Here is a 27,516-nt window from a genome sequence, read left to right on the forward strand (position 1 = left end):
AGGGGCGTCCATGAAAAAGACGGCAGCATATGTTGTTTCCAAAACCTGTATGTACCTATGGCGCCTTCACAGATGTGTAAGTTACCCATGCCTCGGGCACTAATGCACCCCCATACCATCACACATGCTGGCTTTTCAACTTTGCGTCGATAACGGTCTAAATTGGCCCTAGTGTGTGAATGTTGTCTGTCTATCTGTGTTGACCCTGTCATGACATGCCGACTTGTCCGGGGTGTACAACGCCTTCCGCCCGAATGCAGCTGAGATAGGCTTCAGCAACCCCCCCGCGACCGCAAACAGGACAAGCGGTAGAAAATGGATGGATGGTATTACTGCTTCCAAAGCACATCATTTCACAGTAACGTTCACTTCAGTGGAATTCAAGATCCTGTTTGCAGCCCCTAAACATTCACTCGCTGTCATTTTGTTGTTGTTTTTTTTCCACAGAAAAAAGCCAAACCTCTGTCATTGTCGCTGATGTGTTGAAATTGAAGTTTACCTTTTCGATATCATATCCGGTGCTTGCTTCATTAAAAAAAAGAAATTTTTAGAGGAGGAAGGGAAGGTGTGCAGTAAGGTAAAAAACACACCTTGACTGAGATTTATTTACCAACTTTTTATTTTTATTTTGTAAGAGTTTTTGACTTCTACCTCTACCTCTACCTCTACCTCTACCTTTTTTCTTCCAAGTAATCTAAGTTGTGGTTGGATTACAAAACTAAATATAAATATATACAACAAAATTAAATGTTCCCGTGATTTAAATGATTTTGAATGAAATATGTTGAATTCTGCAAATAGGGATGACTTAGCTCGGTTGGTGGAGCGGCCGTGCCAGCAACTTGAGGGTTGCAGGTTCGATTCCTGCTCCGCCGTCCTAGTCACTGCCGTTGTGTCCTTGGGCAAGACACTTTACCCACCTGCTCCCAGTGCCACCCAAACTGGTTTAAATGTAACTTAGATATTGGGTTTCACTATGTAAAGCGCTTTGAGTCACTAGAGAAAAGCGCTATATAAATATAATTCACTTCACTTCACTTCAGTCTGGATGGTTCGCTTCCCCTTTGGTGCGGATGACACGATGTCGAATATTTCCAAAAACAATTCGAAATGTGGACTCGTCGGACCACAGAACACTTTTCCGCTTTGCATCAGTCCATCTTAGATGATCTCGGGCCCAGAGAAGCCGGCGGCGTTTTTGGATGTTGTTGATAAATAGCTTTCGCTTTGCATAGTAGAGCTTTAACTTGTACTTAAAGATGTAGTGACAAGCTGTATTCAGTGACAGTGGTTTTCTGAAGTGTTCCTGAGCCCATGTGGTGATATCCTTTAGAGATTGATGTGGGTTTTTGATACAGTGCCGTCTGAGGGATCGAAGGTCACGGTCATTCAATGTTGGTTTCCGGCCATGCCGCTTACGTGGAGTGATTTCTCCAGATTCTCTGAACCTTTTGATGATATTATGGAGCGTAGATGTTGAAATCCCTAAATTTCTTGCAATTTCACTTTGAGAAACGTTGTTCTTAAACTGTTTGACTATTTGCTCACGCAGTTGTGGACAAAGGGGTGTACCGCGCCCCATCCTTTCTTGTGAAAGACTGAGCATTTTTTGGGAAGCTGTTTTTATACCCAATCATGGCACCCACCTGTTCCCAATTAGCCTGCACACCTTATTCGGAACATCCCACAGGTGAACAGGCTAATTGGGAACAGGTGGGTGCCATGATTGGGTTTAAAACACAGCTTCTGTCATGATCCACTGCTCGGATCGTGGCATATTCTGTTTTGTATCACATCCTGTTAGTATTTTGTCTTCCTTAGTTCCTGGTGGCACTTTCTGTTTTGTTCTGTTGTCATAGTTACGTATTTGTGTCACCTGCCTTTTTGTTTTTCACGCGCACCTGCTTGTTGATTATCCCCTCTACTTAAGCCTGCCCTTTTTTGTCATTCAATCTCGCAGTCTAATTTGTATTTGATGCAACAGATGACGTCGCTATCCCCGCTTGTGGTAAAGACGTTGTGAATGTTAGCTTCCACGCTACTCCTTCGGTTGTTTATTTCCTAGGCTCTCATGCTAGAGTCTTTGGTTCTTTTTTAGCTTACATGCTAGTTCTGTTGGTTTTGTCTCTAGTGCCTTTGTGCAAGTATTTCTGTTCTTAGTTTGTTCTATAGTATAAATGAATCTTCATTTCGTACCTTCACGCTGTGAAGCACTATTGAGAGAACGCACCCGCATCACCACAATGCCAGCCAAGTCATTCACAAACGAGGGTGACCACTTTGTGAATAAATGCGTGCGCAAACTCTCGAACATCCGTCCAACGATCCATTTTCTACCGCTTGTCCCTTGTGGGGACATCATAGTGCAGTCTACGCGTATTTCTTATGTTTCAGTGCCATCTACTGGTCACACTTATCACACTTACCCGATTTCCAGCCGGACAACAATATAGGAGGCTGGCGAGGAGGCGTGGCCGGCAGTCCGACAGCGAGGCACTCCTCACCGCCATCTTGGGCCAGGCTCTGGCGTGCCCTGCCTCGCTGTCGGACCGCTGGCCACGCCTCTCCACAGGGTTATACTTATATAGCGCTTTTTTTTTTTTTATACTTATATAGCGCTTTGACAATATTTCCACATTCACCCATTCATTCACACACTGGTGGCGGGAGCTGCCATGTTGTGAAACTAAACGCCATCCTTATACACACACACCATAGTAATACTTGTATCTCTAGACTACGGTAGCTGTAATGGGCCAACAATCCATTAAGCGGTTCGGCTTTAAAGTCATACTAAAACATTTTGACGGATTTTTTAGAGCGGTGTGTAATGACCTTTTATTTTCAATGGAACATTTAAAGTTTTGGTGTTGTTTACTTGAGTCATATCGCAGTCTACACGTATCTCTTATGTGTGACTGCCATCTACTGGTCAGACTTATCATTACACCATGTACCAAATATAATTGCTTCGAGGTCGGTGTCAGGATTAAACGCTGATTACATCTATTAAACAGGACAAGAAGCAAGGAATCAAACAGAGACAGAAATACATTTTGCTCAATTTGAGGAGAAACGTCTGGTGTGTATTCTTGTACAGTCTTCAGCACGCACTGGCGAAAGATTTCCCGTTTCCTCCTTTTATTTGGACTTTCCCTGACCACACGTCAACAGTTGCTTCCAAAAACACGAGGTCGTAAACCTAATCTAAACCTAAATGTTCAATCTAAACCTAAATGTTAACTCTAAAGCTAAATGTGAGCGCTACATGTTAAATCCAAACCGAAATGTTCAATCTAAACCTAGATATTAAATCTAAATCTAGCTATTCTATGAATTGTATATATGTTTTATACTAAATTTAGTTATTGTAAATATAGTTATTGTTTATTATTTTAACGCGCCATGCACGATCACACATTTGGAGCAAGGGTGAAGTGTCTTGCTCAAGGACACAACGGACGTGACGAGGATGGTAGAAATTCACCACGCCGTACCCCTCAAGTAACTAACACCTAAACTCAAGCAAACTCCTCGCCGTCTCGCTGTCGGACTGCAGGCCACGCCTCTCCACAAACCCATTTGCCATTTAATTAGGTATGCTGATTAAAGGGTTATGCTCCTCCTTATTGAAAGGGTTATTTGGGTAATGGACTCCACTTTCCTTCGATAGGAAGCAGCAACTTTTTTTTAATTAGGCAAAGGACCCTATTGAAACTGGTGCGTTTTATTATTATTTTTTATTATTCCGACGCCTCTTTGAACTGTAATTTGACCTCCTGATCATGTTTCAAAACTCACCAAATTTCACACACTCATCAGAACTGGCGAAAATTGCCATTTGATAAAAAAAAAAAAAAAAAAAAATCAAAAATGCGCTCTAGCGCCCCCTAGGAAAAAAAACAAAACACTGCTTGTAACTTCTGCTAGGAATGTCGTAGAGACATGAAACAAAAACCTTTATGTAGGACTGACTTAGACCTACATTTCCCAATTTAAACTTATATAGCAAAAATCAACAGGAAGTTGACAAAAACCCCTTCAAAGCAAAATTTTCGCAAAAAAAAGCTATTTTTGCCTCTTTGAGCTGTAATTTGACCCCCTTAAAATGCTTCAAAACTCACCAAACTTGGCACACACATCAGAACTCGCAAAAATTGCGATCTAATGAAAAAACTAAACCCCAAAAACTCGAAAATGCGCTCTAGCGCAATTTTTGGATAAAACACAGAAAAAACTGCTCCTAGGAAGAAAAACACAGACAAAACGGCTTGTAACTTCCAGTAGGAATGTCGGAAAGACATGAAACAAAAACCTCTACGTAGGTCTCACCTAGACCTACATTTTAATTATTGACATCCTTCAGCAAAAATCAACAGGAAGTTAAAAATTACCCCTTCAAAATAAAAGTTTTGTAAACACCCGTCACCTTTTTTCAAAAGTTATCTCCTCTGAGCGCGTTTGTCGTTTCGGCTTCAAACTCGCACAGGAGGGAGATTGAACCCTTCTGATTAAAAGTATAGAACAGAGTTTTGATTACTGCTCCGGTTTTGATTTTACATGCCTTCAAAGAACCCCTGCGCAAAGTTACCTAAAAAATTTCATTTTTGCCTCTTTGAGCTGTAATTTGACCCCTTTAAAATGCTTCAAAGTGCAAATTAAAGCTCTACTATACAAAGCGAAAGCCATTTATCAACAACATCCAGAAACGCCGATCTGTAATTTGACCCCCTTTCCATGCTTTAAAACTCCCCAAATTTTACACACACATCAGGACTGGCGAAAATTGCCATCTAATAAAAAACCAAACCCTAAAAATAAAAATTGCACTCTAGCGCCCCCTAGGAAAAAACCCAGACAAAACTGCATGTAACTTCTGTTAGAAATGTCGTAGAGACATGAAATAAAAACCTCTATGTTGGTCTGACTTAGACCAGGGCTTGAATAGCGGCGGCAGCAGCCAAAAGCGGACCCGACCAACGCTGCTTGCAGCTTTAATTTTATGTTTGTGATGCGTCGCGATGCTTGCTGGCTACACAAAAAAAAAAAAATCAGCCCTGTCTGAATCAATGCCGGACGGCGAGAGAAACGTGTCCGGTCACCGGGTTCGCAGAGCGCCATCAATACCGACCGTCTATGGCGCTTAAAGCAGACAAATGGCATCGATCAGCCCCCAGGCTGGAGATCTTCATCCCGATTAGGAGGCCCACCGTGTTTTGGGACTCACCGTGCAGACGGACTTGACTTCGAACCAGCGGAGGATGCCCGGCAGCTTGTAGGCCGTGGAGTACGTGGTCCTCTCGATCCACATGTTCTGGAATAAAAAAAACAAGGATGCTGGGAATGTGAATGGAACAGCTGGAGGAGGAAGATGACGCATGATAAATGTAGCAGAGCTCAAATTTGTCCCTTTATTGGGGTTGCTGGAGCCTATCTCAGCTGCACTCGAGCGGAAGGCGGGGTACACCCTGGACAAGTCGCCACGTCATCACAGTAATATTATCATGCTACTTTTTTTGTTTGTTTTGCAATTACACACCCTTAGCATCAAATATTTTGTCACTTGACTAAAAGCATGCTAACGTTAGCATGCTAGCTTATATTTATATATTTTTTTATAGCTAATTTTGTTCCCGCATTTTTTATCTCATATTTTTTTTGTTACTTGACACTATCTAGCCAGCGTGCTAAATATTATAGCGTGAAATATTTTGTCATTTGATGAATGATACCAGTAAGCATGCTAATGTTAGCATGGTAGCTTGTTTTTTTTAAACAAATTTCGGCCATATTTTGGCATTTTATACGTGTTAACGTTAAAGACTTTTTCTAGCTACACATCTCAGAGTAATATATTTTGGTACTTGACACGTTAAAGTTTGCATGCTAACAGTTGCATGCTATTTTAAAAATTATATAAAATTTAACAGTTATACACTTCAGTGTCATATATTTTGGTATTTGAAAAATACTACATTTAAGCATGATAACAGTAGCATGTTATCTTTTTAGATAAATTACCAGGTATACACCTTAATGTCTTATATTTTGGTATTTTACCAATGCTAGTTAAAAGCATGTTGTTGTTAGCATGTTAGCATAGTACTGTTAGCATTCTATCTCATATTTTTTGTTACTTGACACTATCTAGCCAGCGTGTTAAAATATTATAGCGTGAAATATTTTGTCACTTGATGAATGATACCAGTAAGCATGCTAATGTTAGCAGGGTAGCTTGTTTTTTTAAACAAATTTCGGCCATATTTTGGCATTTTATGCGTGCTAATGTTTAACACTTTTCCAGCTACACATCTCAGAGTAATATAATTTAGTACTTGCGGAATGTTAAAATTTGCATGTTCGCATGCTAACAGTAGCATGCTATTTAAAAAAATATATAATTTAACAGCTGCCACCATATATTTAGGTATTTGAAAAATATTACAGTTAACATTTAAGCATGATAATAGTAGCATGCTATCTTTTTTAGATAATTTACCAGTTATAAACCTCAATGTTGTATATTTTGGTATTTTACCAATGCTAGTTAAAAGCATGTTGTTGTTAGCATAGTACTGTTAGCATTCTATCTCATATTTTTTTTGTTACTTGACACTATCTAGCCAGCGTGCTGAAATATCATAGCGTGAAATATTTTGTCACTTGATGAATGATACCAGTAAGCATGCTAATGTTAGCATGATAGCTTGTTTTTTCAAACAAATTTCGGCCATATTTTGGCATTTTACGCGTGTTAACGTTAAACCCTTTTTCTAGCTACACATCTCAGAGTAATATATTTTGGTACTTGACACATGTTAAAGTTTGCATGCTAACAGTTGCATGCTATTTTAAAAATTATATAAAATTTAACAGTTATACACTTCAGTGTCATATATTTTGATATTTGAAAAATACTACATTTAAGCATGATAACAGTAGCATGTTATCTTTTTAGATAAATTACCAGGTATACACCTTAATGTCTTATATTTTGGTATTTTACCAATGCTAGTTAAAAGCATGTTGTTGTTAGCATGTTAGCATAGTACTGTTAGCATTCTATCTCATAGTTTTTGTTACTTGACACTATCTAGCCAGCGTGCTGAAATATTATAGCGTGAAATATTTTGTCACTTGAGGAATGATACCAGTGAGCATGCTAATGTTAGCATGATAGCTTGTTTTTTTTAACAAATTTCGGCCATATTTTGGCATTTTATGCGTGTTAACGTTAAACACTTTTTCTAGCTACACATCTCAGAGTAATATATTTTGGTACTTGACACATGTTAAAGTTTGCATGTTCGCATGCTAACAGTAGCATGCTATTTTAAAAATTATATAAGATTTAACAGTTATACACTTCACTGTCATATATTTTGGTATTTGAAAAATACAACATTTAAGCATGATAACAGTAGCATGTTATCTTTTTAGATAAATGACACCTTAATGTCTTATATTTTGGTATTTTACCAATGCTAGTTAAAAGCATGTTGTTGTTAGCATGTTAGCATAGTACTGTTAGCATTCTATCTCATATTTTTTGTTACTTGACACTATCTAGCCAGCGTGCTAAATATTATAGCGTGAAATATTTTGTCATTTGATGAATGATACCAGTAAGCATGCTAATGTTAGCATGGTAGCTTGTTTTTTTTAAACAAATTTCGGCCATATTTTGGCATTTTATGCGTGCTAATGTTTAACACTTTTCCAGCTACACATCTCAGAGTAATATAATTTAGTACTTGCGGAATGTTAAAATGTGCATGTTCGCATGCTAACAGTAGCATGCTATTTAAAAAAATATATAATTTAACAGCTGCCACCATATATTTCGGTATTTGAAAAATACTACAGTTAACATTTAAGCATGATAATAGTAATAGTAATGCTATCTTTTTTAGATAATTTACCAGGTATAAACCTCAATGTTGTATATTTTGGTATTTTACCAATGCTAGTTAAAAGCATGTTGTTGTTAGCATAGTACTGTTAGCATTCTATCTCATATTTTTTTTGTTACTTGACACTATCTAGCCAGCGTGCTAAAATATTATAGCATGAAATATTTTGTCACTTGATGAATGATACCAGTAAGCATGCTAATGTTAGCATGGTAGCTTGTTTTTTTAAACAAATTTCAGCCATATTTTGGCATTTTATGCGTGCTAATGTTTAACACTTTTCCACCTACACATCTCAGAGTAATATATTTTGGTACTTGACACATGTTAAAGTTTGCATGCTAACAGTTGCATGCTATTTTAAAAATTATATAAAATTTAAGTTATACACTTCAGTGTCATATATTTTGGTATTTGAAAAATACTACATTTAAGCATGATAACAGTAGCATGTTATCTTTTTAGATAAATTACCAGGTATACACCTTAATGTCTTATATTTTGGTATTTTACCAATGCTAGTTAAAAGCATGTTGTTGTTAGCATGTTAGCATAGTACTGTTAGCATTCTATCTCATAGTTTTTGTTACTTGACACTATCTAGCCAGCGTGCTGAAATATTATAGCGTGAAATATTTTGTCTCTTGATGAATGATACCAGTAAGCATGCTAATGTTAGCATGATAGCTTGTTTTTTTAAACAAATTTCAGCCATATTTTGGCATTTTATGCGTGCTAATGTTTAACACTTTTCCAGCTACACATCTCAGAGTAATACATTTTGGTACTTGACACATGTTAAAGTTTGCATGCTAACAGTTGCATGCTATTTTAAAAATTATATAAAATTTAACAGTTATACACTTCAGTGTCATATATTTTGGTATTTGAAAAATACTACATTTAAGCATGGTAACAGTAGCATGTTATCTTTTTAGATAAATTACCAGGTATACACCTTAATGTCTTATATTTTGGTATTTTACCAATGCTAGTTAAAAGCATGTTGTTGTTAGCATGTTAGCATAGTACTGTTAGCATTCTATCTCATATTTTTTGTTACTTGACACTATCTAGCCAGCGTGCTAAAATATTATAGCGTGAAATATTTTGTCACTTGATGAATGATACCAGTAAGCATGCTAATGTTAGCATGATAGCTTGTTTTTTTTAAACAAATTTCGGCCATATTTTGGCATTTTATGCGTGTTAACGTTAAACACTTTTTCTAGCTACACATCTCAGAGTAATATATTTTGGTACTTGACACATGTTAAAGTTTGCATGCTAACAGTTGCATGCTATTTTAAAAATTATATAAAATTCAACAGTTATACACTTCAGTGTCATATATTTTGGTATTTGAAAAATACAACATTTAAGCATGATAACAGTAGCATGTTATCTTTTTAGATAAATTACCAGGTATACACCTTAATGTCTTATATTTTGGTATTTTACCAATGCTAGTTAAAAGCATGTTGTTGTTAGCATAGTACTGTTAAGCATTCTATCTCATATTTTTTTTGTTACTTGACACTATCTAGCCAGCGTGCTAAAATATTATAGCGTGAAATATTTTGTCACTTGATGAATGATACCAGTAAGCATGCTAATGTTAGCATGGTAGGTTGTTTTTTTTTAAACAAATTTCGGACATATTTTGGCATTTTATGCGTGCTAATGTTTAACACTTTTCCAGCTACACATCTCAGAGTAATATGTTTTGGTACTTGACAAATGTTAAAGTTTGCATGTTCGCATGCTAACAGTAGCATGCTATTTTCAAAATATAATTTACAGCTGCCAGCATATATTTTGGTATTTGAAAAATATTAGTTAACATTTAAGCATGATAACAGTAGCATGTTAGCGTTTAAAAAAAAAATAATTTACCAAGTATACACCTCAATGTTTTATATTTTGGTATTTTACCAATGCTAATTAAAAGCATGTTGTTGTTAGCATAGTACTGTTAGCATTCTCGCTTTTTTTTAATCTCATATTTGTTGTTACTTGACACTATCTAGCCAGCGTGCTAAAATATTATAGCGTGAAATATTTTGTCACTTGATGAATGATACCAGTAAGCATGCTAACGTTAGCATGATAGTTTGTTTTTTTTAACAAATTTTGTTGGTATACACTTCGGCCATGTTTTGGCATTTTCTGCGTGCTAACGTTAAACACTTTTTCAGCTACACATCTCAGAGTATTATATTGTGGTACTTGACTGCATGCTAACAGTATCATGCTATTTAAAAATATATATAATTTAACAGCTGCCAGCATATATTTTGGTATTTGAAAAATACTATAGTTAACATTTAAGCATGATAACAGTAGCATGCTAGCTTTTTTTTAGATAATTTACAAGGTAAACACCTTAATTTCAATATTTTGGTATTTCACTAATGCTAATTGTAAGAATGTAATTGTATTAGCATTCTCACTACTACAATTAATATTCAAGCAAGATAACAGTTGCACGCTAGTTTTTTTTAATAAGATATATTACCAGGTATACACCTACAGTATATTTTGGTATTTTACTAATGCTAATTGTAAGAATGTTAGCATGTTAGCATTATAGCTTTTTTAGCTCATATTTGTGTTACTTGACACTATCTAGCTAGCGTGCTAAATATAGCGTGAACTATTTTGTCACTTGATAAATGATACCAGTAAGCATGCTAACATTAGCATGATAGCTTGTTTTTTTTAACAAATTTTGTTGGTATACACTTCGGCCATGTTTTGGCATTTTCTGCGTGCTAACGTTAAACACTTTTTCAGCTACACATCTCAGAGTATTATATTGTGGTACTTGACTGCATGCTAACAGTATCATGCTATTTAAAAATATATATAATTTAACAGCTGCCAGCATATATTTTGGTATTTGAAAAATACTATAGTTAACATTTAAGTATGATAACAGTAGCATGCTAGCTTTTTTTTTTAGATAATTTACAAGGTAAACACCTTAATTTCAATATTTTGGTATTTCACTAATGCTAATTGTAAGAATGTAATTGTGTTAGCATTCTCGCTACTACAGTTAATATTCAAGCAAGAAAACAGTTGCACGCTAGTTTTTTTTTTTAAGATATATTACCAGGTATACACCTACAGTATAATTTGGTATTTTACTAATGCTAATTGTAAGAATGCTATCGTTAGCATGTTAGCATTCTAGCTTTTTTAGCTCATATTTTTGTTACTTGACACTATCTAGCCAGCGTGCTAAATATAGCGTGAACTATTTTGTCACTTAATAAATGATACCAGTAAGCATGCTAACGTTAGCATGATAGCTTGTTTTTTTTAACAAATTTTTTTGGTATACACTTCAGCCATGTTTTGGCATTTTATGCATGCTAACGTTAAAACTCTTTTTCAGCTACACATAGAGTAATATATTTTGGTACTTGACTGCATGCTAACAGTATCATGCTATTTAAAAATATATATAATTTAACAGCTGCCAGCATATATTTTGGTATTTGAAAAATACTACAGTTAACATTTAAGCATGATGACAGTAGCATGCTAGCTTTTTTTAGATAATTTACAAGGTAAACACCTTAATTTCAATATTTTGGTATTTCCCTAATGCTAATTGTAAGAATGTAATTGTGTTAACATTCTCGCTACTACAGTTAATATTCAAGCAAGATAACAGTTGCACGCTAGTTTTTTTTTTAAGATATATATCGACCAGGTATACACCTACAGTATATTTTGGTATTTTACTAATGCTAATTGTAAGAATGCTATTGTTAGCATGTTAGCATTCTAGCTTTTTTAGCTCATATTTTTGTTACTTGACACTATCTAGCCAGCGTGCTAACTACTAGCATATCTGTTCAGTTTTGGCTCTTTAGCATTCACAACAAAATACGACCAAAAATGGCATTTTCTAATTATTTGCAAAAAGTCCACATTTTGTACGGGTTTTGAAGGTGAAACCTGCCAAAATGGCCCCTGTATCTTTTGATACGTCACTGTGTGGCCTTTTGGAAAAAACTCTGTGCACTCTTAATCTTAACTTTTGACCCTCAGCGTGAAATATTTTGTCATGATAACATTAGCATGATAACTTGTTTTTTAGCATTCACAAGCAATTACGACTTTTTCTGATTGATTGATTGATTGATTGAAACTTTTATTAGTAGATTGCACAGTACAGTACATATTCCGTAAAATTGACCACTAAATGGTAACACCCGAATAACTTTTTCAACTTTAATCAATTCATGGTAAAACCAAAAAAATTGCATTTTCTAGTTCTTTGCAAAAAGTCCAAATTTTGTACTGGTTTTGAAGGCGAAACCTGCCAAAATGCACCCTTTTGATTAGTCAGTGTGTGGCCTTTAATGCAAAAAGTTTGGGCTCTTAATAAAGTATTCCAAAATATAGATTTTATTACATACTGCAAATTATATTTTAGGGAGTTGATGAACAAGAAAACCCCAAAACAAAACATTAGGGGGTTGCCTACAGCCACAGCTAATGCTGACCTGGAAAGTGCAGGTGTTGGGTTAATTCGTACGTCCTAATAAAACGTACCGTACCGTCTGAAATAAAATATCACGCCGCACTTACCGCGAACTCGTTGTCCGGGTCCTTCTCGCCTTTCCTGACCGGCCTGGAATACTGGAATTTATGGACTTCATTTACGGTGTAGAAGCTGAAGGGAGAGAGAAGGAGGTGCGGCAGAGTAAATTAAAAGCTTTATGGCCGGCGCGAGTCGTCGTGATTTCGAAAAGGTTGACCGATTTCGTGTTGTCGTCACACACTACACCCCCGCGCCCTTTCTTGCCCTGCTGGTCCCGGTTCTGCTCGGGTATGCGGAGTGGGCCCGCACACGGGGAATGGGTTTTTCGGTAAAGATGGGTCCCATTCACATTTCAATGGATACGATGTTCCGGTACTCAATTGGTACATTTGTGTGTGTTGATAAATATAATAACTAGAGATGTTTGATAATGGCTTTTTTTGCCGATATCCGATATTCCCCAACTCTTAATTACCGATACCGATATATACAGTCGTGGAATCAACACAGCATTACCGTATTTCCTTGAATTGCCGCCGGGTATATAGTATGCGCCTGCCTAGAATTACTGCCGGGTCAAACTCGTTTTGCAAAATTTTATTTTTTATTAGCGCATGTCTAGAATTTCCGCAGGGTCAAACTCGTCACGTCACGAGTGACACTTCACCTGTCATCATTTTCGAAATGGAGGAGGCTGATTTCAATCATTTGAAATCGCATAAAGGGAAGAAGACTGAGAGCTATTCAGTAGGATTTAAGGTCCAAGCTATTGAATATGCTAAAAAGAACAGTAAGCAGCTATGTTTTATTCATATACCGTAGCTGCGTGTGTCAAATATGAGTCATTAAATGACTCCCGCCTCCTGGTGGTAGAGGGCGCTAGTGATCCTTCTTGCGACTACTCGGCTGCAGAAGAAGTGACAACAAGCAGCAAGAGTGAGCAGCTCTCCTTTATTCTTTCATCTCCCTTGCACTTTTAACATGGAGGATTACATATCTAAAAACAAACAGTTTTCTAAACTGGACTTTCAATCGAAGCAGGAGGTAATAAAGGAAGATCTCCATTGAGACAGAGAGACTTTTAAAACTGAAGAAAGATAAGGAAGACAAGTTGTCGATGCTTTTGATAAAAACTTTGTTGGATAGTTTTAATCAAAAGGGTTCAATTTCTCTCCTGTGCGAGTTTGAAGCCGAAACGACAAACGCACTCAGAGGAGTTTACGTTTGAAAAAGGTGACGGGTTTTTACAAAACTTTTATTTTGAAGGGGTAATTTTTAACTTCCTGTTGATTTTTGCCGAAGGATGCCAATTATCTAAATGTAGGTCTAAGTGAGACCTACATAGAAGTTTTTGTTTCATGTCTTTCCGGCATTCCTACTGGAAGTTACAAGCAATTTTGTTTGTGTTTTCTTCCTAGGAGCAGTTTTTGCTGTGTTTTATTCCAAAATTGCGCTAGAGCGCAATTTTGAGTATTGGGATTTGGTTTTTTAATTAGATCGCAATTTTCGCCAGTCCTGATGTGTGTGCCAAGTTTGGTGAGTTTAGAAGCATTTTAAGGGGCTCAAATTACAGCTCAAAGAGGCAAAAATAGCATTTTTTGCGAAAATTTTGCTTTGAATGGGTTTTAGCAAAATTTTGAGTAATTTTTGACCTAGAAAGTAAAATTATGAAATCTAGGTCTAAGTCAGTCCTACATAGAGGTTTTTGTTTCATGTCTCTACGACGTTCCTAATGGAAGTTACAAGCAGTCTGTTTTTTTTATTTCTTCCTAAAGGGCGCTAGCGCGCAATTTTCAATTTTGGGGTTTGGTTGCTTAATAAGTTGGGAAGGCATGCCAGACCGACATGTGTGTCTAATTTGGTGAGTTTTGAACCATGTTAAGGGGGTCAAATTACAGCGCGTAGGTGCGGAATAATAATAAAACGCACCAGTTTCAATAGGGTCCTTGGCCCATTGCAAAGGACTCCTGTGGAGTCCTTTGCAATGGGCCTGGCGGACCCTAATAAAGATTTCTACACATAGAAGTAATCATCAACTTAAAGTGCCCTCTTTGGGGATTGTAATAGAGATCCATCTGGATTCATCAACTTCATTCTAAACATTTCTTCACAAAAAAACAAATCTTTAACATCAATATTTATGGAACACTGAATATTGCATTGTTGCATTTCTTGTCACAGTTTATGAACTTACATTCATATTTTGTTGAAGTATTATTCAATAAATATATAAAGCATATTTGAATTGTTGCTATTTTTAGAATATTTAAAAAAAAATCTCACGTACCCCTTGGCATACCTTCAAGTACCCCCAGGGGTACGCGTACCCCCATTCGAGAACCACTGATCCAGAGAATGAAGAGTGCTTGAAACTCTGCATGTCAACATTTCGGCCGGTGCCACGCCAACAAAATGCCAGGGGAACTATTTCCACATCAACACCGTATGAAAAGGACCCTATTGAATTTGGTGCGTTTTATTATTATTATTATTATTCCGCCGCCTCTTCGAACTGTAATTTGACCCCCTGAACATGCTTCAAAACTCACCAAATTTCACGCACTCATCAGAACTGGCGAAAATTGCCATCTAATAAAAAAAAACAAACCCCAAAAATCAAAAATGCGCTCTAGCGCCCCCTAGGAAAAACAAAAAACAGAATGCTTGTAACTTCCGTTAGGAATGTCGTAGAGACATGAAACAAACACCCCTATGTAGGGCTGACTTAGACCTAAATTTCATAATTGTATCTTCTAAAATCAACAAAAATTTTGCAAAAACCCATTCAAAGCAACATTTTCGCAAAAAATGCTATTTTTGCCTCTTTGAGCTGTAATTTGACCCCCTTCATCCATCCATTTTCTACCGCTTATTCCCTTTTGGGGTCGCGGGGGGCGCTGGCGCCTATCTCAGCTACAATCGGGCGGAAGGCGGGGTACACCCTGGACAAGTCGCCACCTCATCGCAGGGCCAACACAGATAGACAGACAACATTCACACACTCGGGCCAATTTAGTGTTGCCAATCAACCTATCCCCAGGTGCATGTCTTTGGAAGTGGGAGGAAGCCGGAGTACCCGGAGGGAACCCACGCATTCACGGGGAGAACATGCAAACTCCACACAGAAAGATCCCGAGCCTGGGTTTGAACCCAGGACTGCAGGACCTTCGTATTGTGAGGCAGACGCACTAACCCCTCTGCCACCGTGAAGCCCTGACCCCCTTCAAATGCTTCAAAACTCACCAAACACATCAGTACTGGCAAAAATTGCGATCTAATGAAAAAACCAAACCCGAAAATTAAAAAATGTGCTCTAGCGCAATTTTTGAATAAAACACAGAAAAAACTGCTCCTAGGAAGAGAAATCAGACAAAACTGCTTGTAACTTCCAGTAGGAATGCCGGAAAGACATGAAACAAAAACTTCTATGTAGGTCTCACTTAGACCTACATTTCAATAATCGACAGCCTGCAGAAAAAATCAACAGGAAGTTGGCAATTACCCCTTCAAAATAAAAGTTTTGTGAAAACCCGTCAACTTTTTTCAAACGAAAACTCCTCCGAGTGCGTTTGTCGTTTCGGCTTCAAACTCGCACAGGAGAGAGTTTGGAACCTTCTGATTAAAAGTATGGATCAGAGTTTTGATTACTGCTCCGGTTTTGATTTTATGACCCTTCAAAGAACCCCTGCGCAAATTTTCCTAAAAAATTTCCTTTTTGCCTCTTTGAACTGTAATTTGACCCCCTTAAAATGATTCAAAGTGCAAGTTAAAGCTCTACTATGCCAAGCGAAAGCCATTTATCAACATCCAGATACGCCGATCTGTAATTTCACCCCCTTAACATGCTTCAAAACTCCCCAAATTTTACACACACATCAGGACTGGCAAAAATTGCCATCTAATAAAAAACCAAACCCCTAAAGTCATAATTGCGCTTTAGCGCCCCCTAAGAAAAATGATTCAAAGTGCAAGTTAAAGCTCTACTATGCCAAGCGAAAGCCATTTATCAACAACATCCAGATACGCCGATCTGTAATTTCACCCCCTTAACATGCTTCAAAACTCCCCAAATTTTACACACACATCAGGACTGGCAAAAATTGCCATCTAATAAAAAAACAAACCCCTAAAGTCATAATTGCGCTTTAGCGCCCCCTAAGAAAAAACCCTGACGAAACTGCTTGTAACTTCTGTTAGGAATGTCGTAGAGACATGAAACAAAGACCTCTATGTAGGTCTGACTTAGACCAGGGCTTGGCAGCGGCCAAAGGCGGACCTGACCAACGCTGCTTGCAGCTTTAATTATTTAAGTTATTGAAATATCTTGTGTGACATCATGCACAAAAGTGCACTTTATTTGTTTTAAGCTATTGTAGTTGCGCTCTGTACAAAAAGTGCACTTTAATTTAGTGTTGTTTTGGTATGTCATCTTAGTGACATCATGCACAAAAGTGCACTCATAGCTTGTTTCAAAACGTCTCTGACAATCTTGCACTTTCTGTTTTGGAAATGACATGAATGTTTGTTTGCTTAATAACTGTTTAATAAATACGGTTTGGGTCAATTTCCCTCTCTGCATGAACGTTTAAAATTAGGATATATTAATGCAGTATGAAGAAGAATGTTTGAATGTAGACACATAGAATCATCATCCTGCTGGGATTATATGCATCAAGTGTTCATTCAAAGCTAAGGCAAAATATCGAGATATATATCGTGTATCGCGATACGGCATAAAAAATATCGAGATATTAAAAAAAAAAGGCCTGAGGTTGAATGTATAATAGTTCCCCCTAAAATGTGTTTTGTGTTCATATTTGTGGGCGTCTGGAACGGATTCATTGGATTAAACATGACATCCTCTGACTTTGATCTTTTGAAAGGAAATGAGAGGTGGCACTATAATATCGATGCAAAAAAAATGACCTTTTTGTCGCCATCGATTTTCCTGGCACGTTGAAACTCCACGCATCGTCTCCGGCGGTCACAAATCAGATTTTTTTTTGCCCCGATTTTCTGGGTCGCCAAAGGTGGGACGCCGCATTTTAATGAGCCTGATAATGCCAGAAATGGAGCGAGAAAGTGTAGCGTGAAGCCCCTGATCGAATAAACAGATTAATGAAGCAGCTTGAACGCTGGGGCCCAATTAAGCGTTTGATGAGCCCACTAGCGGGAAGGCTGGTTTTACAGTGGACACATAAAGCAAGTCGACGCCAACGTGACCCCGTCGACCTTCAGAGGCGATGTCTCCATGCACCACTTACCCTAAATTCTGGACTATAAACCGCTACACTTTGCCTACACTTTGACCCCTGCGGCTTATACAAAACTCAGTTTCTATATGAGTTGGGAAATTGTGTTAGATGTAAATATAAACAGAATACAATGATTTGCAAATCCTTTTCAACCCAGATTCAGTTGAATATGCTACAAAGACAACATATTTGATGTTCAAACTGATAACCTTTTTTTTCTGCTCATCAAACACTTATTGTGAACATCCCACAGGTGTGCAGGCTAATTGGGAACAGGTGGGTGCCATGATTGGGTATAAAAACAGCTTCCCAAAAAAATGCTCAGTCTTTCACAAGAAAGGATGGGGCGAGGTACACCCCTTTGTCCACAACTGCGTGAGCAAATAGTCAAACAGTTTAAAAACAACGTTTCTCAAAGTGCAATTGCAAGAAAATTAGGGATTTCAACATCTACGGTCCATAATATCATCAAAATGTTCAGAGAATCTGGAGAAATCACCCCACGTAAGCGGCATGGCCGGAAACAAACAGACGGCACTGTATCAAAAAATGACATCAATCTCTGAAGGATATCACCACATGGGCTCAGGAACAATTCAGAAAACCACTGTCACTAAATATGTTTCGTCGCTACATCTGTAAGTGCAAGTTAAAGCTCTACTATGCAAAGCGAAAGCCATTTATCAACAACATCCAGAAACTCCGCGGGCTTCTCTGGGCCCGAGTTTACCTAAGATGGACTGATGCAAAGTGGAAAAGTGTTCTCTGGTCTGACGAGTCCACTTTTCAAATTGTTTTTGGAAATATTTCCAGACCAAAGGAGAAGAGAACCATCCAGACTGTTATCGACGCAAAGTTCAAAAGCCAGCATCTGTGATGGTATGGGGGTGCATTAGTGCCCAAGGCATGGGTAACTTACACATCTGTGAAGGCACCATTAATGCTGAAAGGTACATACAGGTTTTGGAACAACATATGCTGCCATCTAAGCGCCATCTTTTTCATGGACGCCCCTGCTTATTTCAGCAAGACAATGCCAAGCCACATTCAGCACGTGTTACAACAGCGTGGCTTCGTTGAAAAAACAGAGTGCGAGTACTTTCCTGGCCCGCCTGCAGTCCAGACCTGTCTCCCATCAAAAATGTGTGGCGCATTATGAAGCGTAAAATACAACAGCGGAGACCCCGGACTGTTGAACGACTGAAGCTCTGTATAAAACAAGAATGGGAAAAATTCCACTTTCAAAGCCTTAACAATTAAGTTTCCTCAGTTCCCAAACGTTTATTGAGCGTTGTTACAAGAAAAGGTGATGTAACACAGTGGTGAACATGCCCTTTCCCAACTACTTTGGCACGTGTTGCAGCCATGAAATTTTAAGTTAATCATTATGTACGAAAAAAAAATAAAGTTTATGAGTTTGAACACCAAATATGTTGTCTTTGTAGCATATTCAACTGAATATGGGTTGAAAAGGATTTGCAAATCATTGTATTCTGTTTATATTTACATTGAACACAATTTCCCAACTCATATGGAAACGGGGTTTGGATGTGTTTGTGCTTTGCTAGGGAGGTTTTTTTCCCCCACACCAGGGGGAAAAAACCTTGTATTTTTTTTTACTCATCCTTCCCCAGCGTTTTACTCTACCTGTTTAACCATCTTTCATGGGGCGCCCATCAGCCTTCCTGTTCTGTAACCCTCTACACCAGGGGTGCCCATTACGTCGATGGCGAGCTACCAGTCGACCGCGGGGGGTGTGTCAGTCGATCTCCAGCCAGGCTTTTAAAAAAAATAGACCTAAAAATGAGTGATCATCAATCTTCACCAAGACGTCACTTAAATGACATTCACGGTACCGGAGGGTCTTGTGAGATGACGCTGGCTGCTGCAAGATCATTATTATGAAAATATGACCGAGAGGAAGGCGAGAAACACTTTTTATTTCAACAGACTCTCGCGCCGTACCTTCCGTCAAAACTCTAAAGGCCGACTGCACATTTCCTATCTTCACAATAAAAGCCCTGCTTCATGCTGCCTGCGCTAACTAAATACAGAGTCTCGGAAAACTGGCGTGCACAAGCGATCCCTCAGAAAGCTGGCGTGCACATCACTTGTGCACGCCAGCTTTCCGAGACTCTTATTTTGTTAGCGCAGGCAGCATGAAGCAGGGCTTTTATTGTGAAGATAGGAAATGTGCAGTCGGCCTTTAGAGTTTTGACGGAAGGGACGGTGCGAAAGTCTGTTGAAATAAAAAGTGTTTCTCGCCTTCCTCTCGGTCATTTTTTCATAATAATGAACTGGCAGCAGCCAGCGTCATCTCACAAGACCCTCGGGTGCCGTGAATGTCAATCAAGCAAGCTACGGAATTTGCCGCCAATGTTTTTCTTGTAAAGTGTATGGAAGCTGGATGAATTAGATGCCAAAAACCAACCACTTTCATGTGGTATTGTACAGAAAGGACCACTTTTTTTCTCCTCCATTTGAAAATGTGGGCGTTATCATCATTACTGTCTGATTCCAATCAATGCAAGTCATCAGAATCAGGTAATATACCAACTTATATTTTTGTCTTTGTGAAAGAAAGACATCTATATGTGTTACACATGCTTGTATTATCATTAAACACATTTAACTTGTTTACAAAAATGTCTATAAATAAATAAATATAAATGATATATATAAATGAGGTAGATCCCCTCGAGTTGGTCAATTGAAAAGTAGCTCGCCTGCAGAAAAAGTGTAAAAGGTATGGCTGTTGGCCAAGTATGCATTGCAATCTCGTTTAAGAAACAGCGAAATGCATGCGACCGGCCGGCACGTAGACAGCATTGGGTAAAAACAGTTGCGATGACATGCTTCTAGATCAGTGGTCCCCAACCACCGGGTCGCGGACGCTGAATAATATTATTATTATTACCTTTTTTCTTAATCACACTTGATTTTTTACTGCATGCCATTGGTAAGCGCAGGAAAGAGGTTTTAAAAATGATTAGCGCCTGCTTACTTTTACCGCATGCTTTGAATAAGCGGAGGAGTGAGAAAAGGTTTTAAATTAATCAGCGCCCCCCGGCGGCTATTCAAGGAAATACAGTAGTCATGAAAATAAAGAAAAACACATTGAACGAGAAGGTGTGCAAACTATAGTCCGAAAAATAGGGGTATATTTGGACCGGACAAAATGTGCTGCTAAATGCCAGTTACGCATTACAATCAGACAAAGTGTGCAAATAAGAACGGGGTCACGGCGGCAGACGCTGCAGCGCCGCGATAAAAAGGCGGCACGCAGGCGTATTTACACAATCAATCAATCAATCAATCAATGTTTATTTATATAGCCCCAAATCACAAATGTCTCAAAGGACTGCACAAATCATTACGACTACAACATCCTCGGAAGAACCCACAAAAGGGCAAGGAAAACTCACACCCAGTGGGCAGGGAGAATTCACATCCAGTGGGACGCCAGTGACAATGCTGACTATGAGAAACCTTGGAGAGGACCTCAGATGTGGGCAACCCCCCCCCTCTAGGGGACCGAAAGCAATGGATGTCGAGCGGGTCTAACATGATACTGTGAAAGTTCAATCCATAGTGGCTCCAAGACAGCAGTGAGAGTCCCGTCCACAGGAAACCATCTCAAGCGGATCAGCAGCGTAGAGATGTCCCCAACCGATACAGGCGAGCGGTCCATCCTGGGTCCCGACGATCTCCACGGGTAAACACCCGTCCTATTTTAATTAAGCCCACTGGTGCAGCACATCCCAGACTATTTGGACGACATGTGGCTGGGGGCAAACATGCCAAAGGTATTATTATGATGTGTTTGACTTGGCATAGTGACCACTAACGGGCGGTCAAAAACCTCCCGGAAAGTCAAGAGCACTACGGACATTAAAGAGTGACTTACCTGAGTATTTGCTCAGACACTGGCTTGTTCTGGAACTTGGCGGGTAAATCCAGGATGGGTTTCACTGTAAAACACTGGATGTCTTTAAGCAGAAATGTTAAGGATAATGATGATAATAACAACAATATTTTCTGCTTGATTCTGCTCGGTTGGTAGAGCGGCCGTGCCAGCAACTTGAGGGTTGCAGGTTCGATTCCCGCTTCCGCCATCCTAGTCACTGCCGTCGTGTCCTTGGGCAAGACACTTTTACCCACCTGCTCCCAGTGCCCCACCCACACTGGTTTAAATGTAACTTAGATATTGGGTTTCACTATGTAAAGCGCTTTGAGTCACTAGAGAAAAGCGCTATATAAATATAATTCACAACTTCAGTGTTGCAGGTTCGATCCCTGCTTCCGCCATCCTAGTCACTGCCGTTGTGTCCTTGGGCAAGACACTTTACCCACCTGCTCCCAGTGCCCCACCCACACTGGTTTAAATGTAACTTAGATATTGGGTTTCACTATGTCAAGCGCTTTGAGTCGATAGAGAAAAGCGCTATATAAATATAATTCACTTCACATTCACTTCATTTGGAACACATTTGAATAAAAATATCTTAATTTTTGGACCAATACATTCACTACTTAGCAGTATGGAGGCGTTTTTTCAAAGTGCGGCCTGGCAGCTTTTTTTATAAAAGGTGTGGCAAAATTATTCTCTGCATTTAACCCATCACCCGAGGGGAGCAGTGAGCAGCAGCGGTGGCCGCGCCCGGGAATCATTTTTGGTGATTAAACCATCCATCCATCCATTTTCTAACGCTTATTCCCCTTTTTTGGGGTCGCGGGGGGTGCTGGCGCCTATCTCAGCTACAATCGGGCGGAAGGCGGGGTACACCCTGGACAAGTCGCCACCTCATCGCAGGGCCAACACAGATAGACAGACAACATTCACACTCACATTCAAACCAATTTAGTGTTGCCAATCAACCTATCCCCAGGTGCATGTCTTTGGAAGTGGGAGGAAGCCGGAGTACCCGGAGGGAACCCACGCATTCACGGGGAGAACATGCAAACTCCACACAGAAAGTTCCCGAGCCTGGATTTGAACCCAGGACTGCAGGAACTTCGTATTGTGAGGCAGACGCACTAACCCCTCTGCCACCGTGAAGCCCTAGATTAAACCCCCAATTCCAAACCTTGATGCTGAGTGCCAAGCAGGTAAGTAAAGGCTCCCATTTTTATAGACTTTGGGGTTTGAACTCAAAACCTACCGATCTCAGGGCGGACACTCTAACCCAGGGGTGTCAAACTCAAATACAGAGTGGGCCAAAATTTAAAACCCAACAAAGCCGCGGGCCGAGGTTGAACAAATGAACCTTTTAATGGGGACCCAAACAAGTTTTGCATTAAATATTGAACAAGCAAGGCTTATATAACTTTATAGTGACAGGCAAAATGGAGTTTCAAATAATAATGATAATTAAAAAACATCAATGGCATCTCAAATAAAATTTAAATAAAAATTGAATGCCTCTTTTCGGCGGCGGGGTTGAGGTGGACGGGGTTTGGTGATGGCGGCGGGTGTATGTTGTAGCATCCCGGAAGAGTTACTGCTGCAAGACCATCCATCCATCCATCCATCATCTTCCGCTTATCCGAGGTCGGGTCGCGGGGGCAGCAGCCTAAGCAGGGAAGCCCAGACTTCCCTCTCCCCAGCCACTTCGTCTAGCTCTTCCCGGGGGATCCCGAGGCGTTCCCAGGCCAGCCGGGAGACATAGTCTTCCCAACGTGTCCTGGGTCTTCCCCGTGGCCTCCTACCGGTTGGACGTGCCCTAAACACCTCCCTAGGGAGGCGTTCGGGTGGCATCCTGACCAGATGCCCGAACCACCTCATCTGGCTCCTCTCGGTGTGGAGGAGCAGCGGCTTTACTTTGAGTTCCTCCCGGATGGCAGAGCTTCTCACACTATCTCTAAGGGAGAGGAAACTCATTTGGGCCGCTTGTACCCGTGATCTTATCCTTTCGGTCATGACCCAAAGCTCATGACCATAGGTGAGGATGGGAACGTAGATCGACCGGTAAATTGAGAGCTTTGCCTTCCGGCTCAGCTCCTTCTTCACCACAACGGATCGATACAACGTCCGCATTACTGAAGACGCCGCACCGATCCGCCTGTCGATCTCACGATCCACTCTTCCCTCACTCGTGAACAAGACTCCTAGGTACTTGAACTCCTCCACTTGGGGCAGGGTCTCCTCCCCAACCCGGAGATGGCACTCCACCCTTTTCCGGGCGAGAACCATGGACTCGGACTTGGAGGTGCTGATTCTCATTCCGGTCGCTTCACACTCGGCTGCGAACCGATCCAGCGAGAGCTGAAGATCCCGGTCAGATGAAGCCATCAGGACCACATCATCTGCAAAAAGCAGAGACCTAATCCCGCGGTCACCAAACCAGAACCCCTCAACGCCTTGACTGCGCCTAGAAATTCTGTCCATAAAAGTTCTGAACAGAATCGGTGACAAAGGACAGCCTTGGCGGAGTCCAACCCTCACTGGAAATGTGTCCGACTTACTGCCAGCAATGCGGACCAAGTTCTGACACTGATCACACAGGGAGCGGACCGCCACAATAAGACAGTCCGGTACCCCATACTCTCTGAGCACTCCCCACAGGACTTCCCGAGGGACACGGTCCAATGCCTTCTCCAAGTCCACAAAGCACATGTAGACTGGTTAAGCAAACCCCCATGCACCCTCAAGAACCCTGCCGAGAGTATAGAGCTGGTCCACAGTTCCACGACCAGGACGAAAACCACACTGTTCCTCCTGAATCCGAGGTTCGACTATCCGGTGTAGCCTCCTCTCCAGTACACCTGAATAAACCTTACCGGGAAGGCTGAGGCTGCTGCAAGACGTTCTGGGTATTTGTTCTGTTGTGTTTATGTTGTGTTATGGTGCGGATGTTCTCCCGAAACGTGTCATTCTTGTTTGGTGTGGGTTCACAGTGTGGCGCATATTTGTAACAGTGTTAAAATTGTTTATACGGCCACCCTCAGTGTGACCTGTATGGCTGTTGACCAAGTATGCCTTGCATTCACTTGTGTGTGTGTAAAAGCCGCTGTTTGTATGGAGGAAAAGCGGATGTGGAGCCAGTGCCTTTAAAGCCCACCCCAAATATTGTTGTCCCGGATGAAATTCGGGAGGGGCACTGAACTTCAGGAGTCTCCTGGGAAAATCGGGAGAGTTGGCAAGTAAGAGTATTAGCGGTGAATGTGGTGTTAAAGCGGCGGGCCAGCTCTAATGTTAATTTGATATTGCCTTAAGGGCCAAGTGAAATTACACGGCGGGCCACCGGAGTTTGACACCCATGCTCTAACCACTAGGCCACTGACTAAGCATCACGGGGGGGGGGGGTGGCCCGGCCAAACCCCCAAAAATTAAAAAAATATTTCCTAGTGTGTGAATGTGAGTGTGAATGTTGTCTGTCTATCTGTGTTGGCCCTGCGATGAGGTGGCGACTTGTCCAGGGTGTACCCCGCCTTCCGCCCAATTGTAGCTGAGATAGGCGCCAGCGCCCCCCGTGACCCCGAAAGGGAAAAAGCGGTAGAAAATGGATGGATGGATGGATTTATTTTTTATTTTTTTGTTATAGTTTGGCCAAACTACAAAAAAACGCGACTTATGGTCCGAAAAATAAGGTAGTCTTCCAAACGTGTCCTGGGTCTCCTACCGGTCGGACGTGCCCTAAACACCTCCCTAGGGAGGCGTTCGGGTGGCATCCTGACCCGATACCCGAACCACATCATCTGGTTCTTCTCGATATGGAGGAGCAGCGGCTTTACTTTGAGCTCCTCACCCTGTCTCTAACTAAGCTCATGATCTTAGGTGAGGATGGGAAAATTGAGAGCTTTGCCTTCCGGCTCAGCTCCTTCTTCACCACAACGGATCGATACAGCGTCCGCATTACCGAAGACGCCGCACCGATCCGCATGTCGACCTCACCATCCACTCTTCCCTCACTTGTGAACAAGACTCCGAGGTACTTGAACTCCTCCACTTGGGGCAGGGTCTGCTCCCCAACTTGGATATGGCACTCTGCCCTTTTCCGGGCGAGAACCACGGACTCGGACTTGGAGGTGCTGATTCCCATCCCAGTCAGAATGGGTTTTTGGTAACTTTGTAAAGGATACTCTGTCCAGGCGAACCTTTGGTGTCCTCGCTGGGCGGCGTGGTGGTCTTCATCTTCTCGGCGTTGGGGAACTGCGTGAGGAGGCGGGCTTCGAAGTCCTCCCAGCGTTCGTACTCCTTCCCGCGATAGATGAACATTTTGTTCTGGAAGGAAGGACACCCAAGCACACAACGGTGAGACCTCGGAAGTTTCAAATCATTTGTTTGGCGTTGGAAACAGTTGGATGTCAACCCGTTGAGAGAACAACCTTTAAGCGGACAGGCAAGAACTGTTTTAATTGTAGTGCTTCACCGTGCACATCAACACACACACACTACATAGCTCGGTTGAGGGTTGCAGGTTCAATTCCCGCTTCCGCCATCCTAGTCACTGCCGTTGTGTCCTTGGGCAAGGCACTTTACCCACCTGCTCCCAGTGCCACCCACACTGGTTTAAATGTAACTTAGATATTGGGTTTCACTATGTAAAAGCGCTTTGAGTCACTAGAGAAAAGCGCTATATAAATATAATTCACTTCACTTTCAGGAGCCCTTCAAAGGAAGGAACTATAACAAAAGAAAACTGAAATTTTTATATAGTACCAATGATTGTCACACACACACTAGCACTTATTTTGTTAAAATAAAGCCAATAAAGCCATTTTTTGTGGTCCCCTTTATTTAGAAAAGTATGGAAATACATTTTGGTACCGGTACCAAAATATTGGTATTGAGTCAACCCTATTAGACATCAGAAATATTAGACATTAGCAAACATACAACTCTTACCATAAGATTTTTTGTTAAAATAAAGCCAATAAAGCCATTTTTTGTGGTCCCTTTTATTTAGAAAACTATCGAAAAAGTATCGAAATGCATTTTGGTACCGGTACCAAAATATTGGTATTGAGTCAACACTATTAGACATCAAAATATTAGACATTAGCAAACATACAACTCTTACCGTAAGATTTTTTGTTAAAATAAAGCCATTTTTTGTGGTCCCCTTTATTTACAAAAGTATCGAAAAAGTATCGAAATGCATTTTGGTACCGGTACCAAAATATTGGTATCGGGTCAACCCTATTAGACATCGGAAATATTAGACATTAGCAAACATACAACTCTTACCATTAGAATTTTTGTTAAGATAAAGCAAATGAAGCCATTTTTTGTGGACCCCTTGAGTTAGAAAAGTATCGAAATACATTTTGGTACCGGTACCAAAATATTGGTATCGGGTCAACCATATTTGACATCAGAAATATTAGACATTAGCAAACATACAACTCTTACCGTAAGATTTTTTGTTAAAATAAAGCCATTTTTTGTGGTCCCCTTTATTTAGAAAAGTATCGAAATACATTTTGGTACCGGTACCAAAATATTGGTGTCGGGTCAACCCTATTAGACATCAGAAATATTAGACATTAGCAAACATACAACTCTTACCATAAGAATTTTTGTTAAAATAAAGCAAATTAAGCCATTTTTTGTGGACCCCTTGAGTTAGAAAAGTATCGAAATACATTTTGGTACCGGTACCAAAATATTGGTATCGGGTCAACTCTATTAGACATCAGAAATATTAGACAATAGCAAACATACAACTCTTACCATAAAATTTTTTGTTAAAATAAAGCCAATAAACCCATTTTTTTTGGTCCCCTTTATTTAGAAAAGTATCGAAATACATTTTGGTACCAGTACCAAAATATTGGTATCGGG

General features: G+C 40.1%; 1 protein-coding gene across 2 annotated transcripts in view; it reads right to left on the reverse strand.

The window, feature by feature from the left end:
- dock1 (dedicator of cytokinesis 1) overlaps window positions 1–27,516 on the reverse strand; it is a 537,727-nt gene that overhangs the window by 46,642 nt on the left and 463,569 nt on the right. For both annotated transcript variants that reach the window (XM_061907548.1, XM_061907547.1), the window contains exons 41-44: window positions 25,812–25,953; window positions 21,637–21,718; window positions 12,522–12,606; window positions 5,228–5,314 (exon numbers count right to left, since the gene is read on the reverse strand). In XM_061907548.1, the coding sequence (XP_061763532.1) occupies window positions 5,228–5,314; window positions 12,522–12,606; window positions 21,637–21,718; window positions 25,812–25,953 (396 nt within the window). The remainder of the gene's footprint in view (window positions 1–5,227; window positions 5,315–12,521; window positions 12,607–21,636; window positions 21,719–25,811; window positions 25,954–27,516) is intronic.

Source organism: Nerophis ophidion, linkage group LG08 (genome assembly GCF_033978795.1).
Source record: "Nerophis ophidion isolate RoL-2023_Sa linkage group LG08, RoL_Noph_v1.0, whole genome shotgun sequence".
Taxonomy (NCBI): Eukaryota; Metazoa; Chordata; class Actinopteri; order Syngnathiformes; family Syngnathidae; genus Nerophis; species Nerophis ophidion.